Here is a 6,431-nt window from a genome sequence, read left to right on the forward strand (position 1 = left end):
TTGTGTTTCCAGTAGACTGTTTGTCTTGTTCATTTATAATTTGGTGGTACCGTGGTGTGTCAGGACTGCGCTGCTATATTATAACTGTGTGACGTTTTCTTTTTATTTTTGTAATGCTGTTTTTTTCTATATATGTAAAAGTATATGCAAATTCAAAGAACTAAAACCTGATATAAAAATCTAGTTTATTTAGTTAATTTTTCGTGTAACAATAGATTTTTATGTAAACCTGTTGTTAGGTAAATTATAGTTTATCTCAATAACGTTTAATTGTTGAATATTTTAAGTTTGGTGCCACAATGTATATTATTATTTGAAGTGTTATAATAATAGGTTATTTGAGAAAATTTATGGGAGATATTCTATAACAATATGAGACATGAATTTAGTTTTAACATCATTTCAATTAAAAACTTTAATACAAATAAATTTATAAATCCTTTTTATATAATACTTAATTTTTCATTTTTAATTAATATAGAACATAGACTTAGACGCTTAAATTATCAATTATCGTACGCAAATTGAAACGAAAACAATTAAATTGCATATCAAAATTCTTGCATAAACGAAGAGTTTTGAAAGAGGGGCACGTATTCAAAATGCTTCCTTCATTGTCATAATTACATATACTGTTTTAGCATTATAAGTAAGGTGAAAGTCTACAAATTAAGCTAGATGAGCAAGAACACCCACTAAAGGTGCCATAGTAACAGTTGCTGGCTCAGCTAGTTGGTAATCCTCCCTACTGTCTTCATAGTTATCATTTCCATCTGGACTCACAACTGCACCAACCAACACATTAGGGTTTGGTTCATTCTTATGGAACCATTCCTGGAACCCATCTTTGCATGATACTGGGCTAGGATCTTTTTTGATTGATATAATTGATGCTCCTCTGTGATGAACCTTTTGTGGAAAATTTGACCCGTATCCAATCATGTAACTCATGCCTTTAGGGTTAGAACCCAAAATGTAGTCAACCTATAAGGAAAACAAAAACATTGCTCACATATCAACCATTTTAATTAACTTAATCTAAGAAGGGATGAAGTACCTGGGATCGAACGATAGAAGTAAGATCATCAGGAGTAACAGCACCACCACTGCAGTGGAGGGGTGAACCATTTGAAGATAAATACTTGGAATAAACGGACATCACAAATGTTGCAGTAGCAACGTATTGATTATTGTTCCATGGTAAGAACCAGAAGAGACCCCCTGCTGTTTTCTGCACATTTTGGTTTGATTTCTGAGCACAGGAGCATATGTATTCCTCTGCCTGTGACTTGTATTGCGCCCATATCCCTGATGCCTCCACTTTACCATCCAAAACAAACTGCATCACATCCAAAACAAATTACTTTATTCCATGTGAAAGTTAGATTCGACTTAATTGTCTTCACCATTTGTGAGAATTGAATGATACCTTTGCTGCAAGAATATGTGCACCCACGTACTTATCATCCCAACTAAACTCTGATCTCACACCACCAATGTCACTCACTCCTCCCATGTAATCAAGGTACTTCTTCATGTTGGTCGCACGATAAAGCCATGCAGCTCCCCACACCAATTCATCCTGTTAATTAAAACAATTAAATAAATTTCCACATTTTACGTAATACAATATAGTATTTTATTACTTAAATATCAAAATTATAACTAAAGTAATTGATATGCATAATTTCATTTGATTTTTATTTCCCATAAGTATTAATTAGCGTCATTCAGTGATTTATACACACCTCGAAGCCGCTACTGGAATATATTTCCCTTGCTGGTGTGATACTGTCTGAATACTTACCTCGATGAGTGTTCGCAAACTCAAACAACTGCAAACAAAATCAAGAACCATAAATTATCACCAAAAGAAAAATTAGAAAATCAGTTATACTATGGTAATATGCAAATGTATATTTTGTAATAGTATTTTGACTTTTTCTCACGAGATAAAATTTTTGTTAATTTGTATCTTAAAAATTAACGACCCCACCCACCATAATAAATGATATGGTTTTAAATATGTTTTTATCTTTGATTTTATATGAAAATTACGATCGGTTCCTTTTCAAAATTTGGATTTAATTTAGTTTTTTAACTTTAGACATATATTAATTTAATTTGTTTCACTTGTTAAGTTTATTTGACTAAATCTACCACTTTCTAAAGTTGAAGATTAAATTGAACAAAATTTTTAAAAATAAACTAATTTTAAATTTAGAAAAAAAAATATACACATATTTAATCCTATATCATATATTTGGGTTTATGTAACCATGTAAACGGTTTATCTAGGGCTAATGTATATACTTACCTGCGTAGCATGAAGTAACATGGTGGAGGAGTATTTTTTATCCACGGATTCAAATGCTATGGAGGCAGCTGCTAAGGCCGCTGCCGATTCGGCGGCAAGATCCGAACCAGGATTTTGATCATTGAGCTTGTAAGAAGTTCGAAGAGTTGTCATATCTTCCGGTCGCATCCAACATTGATGATCAGAATCTACATCTCCGATCTCGCCGTAGAATACATCAGGACTGGTGTGTGCTTTAATCAAATAATCTGTGCCCCATTTGATGGCGCTAAGCGCGTTTTGGAGTTCCTTCTGCTTGGAAAGTTCGTCTTTGAACTCTATTGTGCTCCATGAAAGCATGGTTATGGTGAATGCTAGTGGAAACCCTAGTTTCAGGTTATCTCCAGCATCATAGTATCCACCCACAAGATCAATCTGCCAGAAAAAAATAGTTAATAGTTTGAGTAAAAAATATTTCTTGTCCAACAATTTGTTCAACTTAAGAGAAAATAATTGAGATTATAATAATAAAAATAAAGATATCACATGTCTAAATTAATTCAGTTCTTATTATGGACACTATTTTTCTTCTTTTTTTCCAAAAATAAGATATACACATTGAATTAATCTGTCATCATACTAAAAGAACATATAGTTGTCTATCAATGTGTTCAATCTTATCACTCATGGGATAAAAATTTGTATTAGTTGATGAACCATCAAATAAAAATGATTATTGTTGGCATCTACATAGTCTTGTTATTAAATAAAATAGTTATGAGATATTAAGTTATGAAAAATTTCTTCTCTGCAAGAAAAGTTTGGACTGTTTCGTGTGCGTTAGAGTCAATGGATTAAATTTAGAAACAGACTGAATAATGATTAAAGTTTTAAAAGCAAAAAAAACTGACATATACAAATGGTAAGAAATAATGATAATAAAAATCATAATGTTTGGATTCCATAAAATTATTTAAATATTTTAAAGTTTATTGTAACTTACGAAACCGTCATGTTGAATGCGATTTTACGCAGTGGTTTTATTCTTATTTCTAATTAAGTATACGTTAACATTATATATCTAGGGCAAAATCATTTTAAAATATTCAAAACAATTAGTATATCAATTGACAAATACAAATATTTTTGTGTAATTATCACAAACTAATTTAACGAACAATATTAATAAAACCATTTTTTTTCAACAACATATCGTTACTTCATCTAATACTCTACTCCAAATCCGTACATAAAATTTCAAACTCAAAACACATAGAATGAAAAAAAAAAGTAATTAAAAACAACTTGGCTCTTTTAAAATTAAAAATGATTAATCTTAATAAAAAAAATTGGAAATTAAAATGAAATAGAACTGAAAAGGTAAAATAAGATAAATTACTCCAGCGTCTTGGCCATCTTTAAGTGCTGAATCTGCTCTCCAGGCCACCCTCTGATTGGGTGGCAACTTCCCTGAACGTTGGCCCTCAAAATACAGCAAACTATTTGTCAGGGCTTGTTTGTAGTCATGATGATCACAGGCTACATCATGAATTTGGAAACAACACAAAAGGAGAACACTCAAAATCAACACCCTGCTTTCACTCATCACCATTGATGATTTCATATGGCAACAAGGAAACAACTATTTGGTCTATGCTTTCAAATGTTCAACATGCCTACCCTATTTATAGCACAATCACTCTGCAAAATAATCTTATAATTATCTCATAAATAAATATTTCAAACTTATTACTATTTCTGACAAATTCACTGCCGATTCTATCATCCAAAATACTTTTAACCCACAAATATAATATTTTTGCTCTGTAACTCTTAAAAAAAATATTAATTTCTATTTTCATAAATTAAAATATTTTTATGTAAAAATAAAAGTAAAAACTTTAATATAAGTTCTGTAAGCTGAATAAACCAATTTTAATTTTCCTTTCAAAAACAAAACTTGTCCAAATAAGCCTAGATTCACCTTCTTTTAAAAATGTTTAAAATTTATAGTTTTATAAATATTATTCTTATGACTAATTTTCCGCAATTAAACATAAGCAAATATTTTATGAGGTTATATTTTTAAGAAAATATTTATACTTTTGGACGTTACCCCACTCAAATCAATTTTAATTAACGATATAATCATAATTTCCATGATTACTTTATTATATATTACATAAATTGTAAGAACTGAATGGTGCTTTGATTTTCTATAGCTGACTATTTTATTTTCAAGTCATTAATAATAAGAAAATCATTTTCGTTATGTATATTACATAAATTGTAAAAACTGCCGTTTGACGTTTTATGTTCCCAATCAGATCATTATGATAAAGGTTAATGATTAAATAATTATTTTCATTATGAGTTTATAAATCATAAAATTTAATTAGACCTTTGATATTTTACATTTGACTTTTACTATGTTTCAACTCAAATTAACCATAATAATTAATTATAAATAATATTTTCATTTTATTATTATTATATTCTTTTTATTCTAGTGTATGTTACACTTCAATAATTATTACAAAAACTGTTTTTCAATATCAGTTCTCATACATTTATAATGTTAGAAAATAATTTATATAATACTAAAAAAGAAGTATTAACTTTGACTTTTATTTTCAAATTTTTTAATCCTCTTTTCTCAAAATTGTTAATTTTATGATTTTGTTTTTTAAACTTAACCAAGATATTTAAGAAAATTATGGCCACAATGTCATATTATAAATTCTGTCAGAGTAGCTATAGTTATAACTGCATTAATTATATTTATTTATAACTAGTTAAAACACATGTTACCTGTATTTACATTTTTTATTAATAAAAGATATTAAAATTATTATTATTATTGTAAATAGTTTTATTTATTGTATAGTAGTTTTATAATTAAAAAAGTTGTTAAGTTTAAAAAACGGTCAAATATTAAATTAAAAAAAAATAGTTACTTAGAGGGTAAAATTAATAAAATAATTATTTCAATTTAAAAATATTTTATATAAATTAAAATTGAAAAATAAATATGGACACTCAAAAACAAAATCTCTTTGCATATTAATTTTAAAAAAGTTTATGTAAATAATAAAGTTGAAAAACAAATATAAATATTAGAATCTTTATATCTATATATGGATAAACTTTAAAGATTCAAACATCATTTTCATTTATGACTTTATAAATCATAAAAACTAATTACAACTTTTGATATTTTACATTTGACTTTTTTTATGTTTCAACTCAAATTAAGTATAATAGTTAATTATAAATATTATTATTGTTATACATTTTCTTCTATGTTACACTTCAATAATTATTAAAAAAACTGTTTTTCAACATCAGTTGTCATATATATATATATATATATATATATAATGTGAGAATAGTTTATAAATAACTAAAAAAATATTAACTTTGACTTTATATTTTCAAAATTTTTAATCCTCTTTTCTTACAATTGTTAATTTATGTTTTTTTAAACTTAACCAAGATTTTTAAGAGAATTTTGACCACAATTTTCTTATCATATTATATTTTTTGTTGGGAGTTATGGTTATAACTGCATACATTTATTTATAACTAATTAAAACATATGTGTTACCTATATTTACATTTTTTATTAATAAAAGACAATAAATTTATTATTATCATAAAATTAAATGTAAATAACTTTTACAATTTTATCGTAAATAATTGTATTTATTTTATAGGTAGTTTTATAATTAAAAAAGTTGTCAAGTTTAAAAAAAAGTCAAAAAAAAATTAAAAGAAAATAATTACTTAAAATATAAAACTAATAAAATAATTATTTTAATTTGAAATTTTTTATGTAAAATAATATTGAAAAATAAATATGAACATCCAAAAACAGAATCCTTTTCAAATATTAAGTTTAAAAAACGGACAAATAAAAAACATTAAATTAAAAATAATTACTTAAAGAGAAAAATTAGTAAAATAATTATCTTAGTTCAAGAAACTTTTATGCAAAGATTAAAATTGAAAAACAAATGTGAATTGTACCATCAGGTCGAATATTATTAATTTAAATAATAAAATTAAGAAATATGATGAAAATCTCATTTATTATACTTCACTTACCAAAAATGTGGAAAATTTTAAAACATTT

The 6,431-nt window shown here is 26.2% G+C and overlaps 1 protein-coding gene across 1 annotated transcript; it reads right to left on the minus strand.

Moving 5' to 3' along the window:
* Window positions 1-660: 660 nt before the first annotated feature.
* LOC114173621 (endoglucanase 14-like) lies at window positions 661-3,908 on the minus strand. The gene is made up of 6 exons (XM_028058110.1): window positions 3,696-3,908; window positions 2,318-2,731; window positions 1,749-1,835; window positions 1,430-1,582; window positions 1,058-1,339; window positions 661-984 (listed from the first exon to the last, which is right to left on the minus strand). The coding sequence occupies exons 1-6, from the start codon at window positions 3,906-3,908 to the stop codon at window positions 670-672; spliced, it is 1,464 nt and encodes a 487-aa protein (XP_027913911.1). The 3' UTR covers window positions 661-669.
* Window positions 3,909-6,431: the final 2,523 nt, after the last annotated feature.

This window comes from Vigna unguiculata, chromosome 2 (assembly GCF_004118075.2).
Source record: "Vigna unguiculata cultivar IT97K-499-35 chromosome 2, ASM411807v1, whole genome shotgun sequence".
NCBI classification, from domain to species: Eukaryota; Viridiplantae; Streptophyta; class Magnoliopsida; order Fabales; family Fabaceae; genus Vigna; species Vigna unguiculata.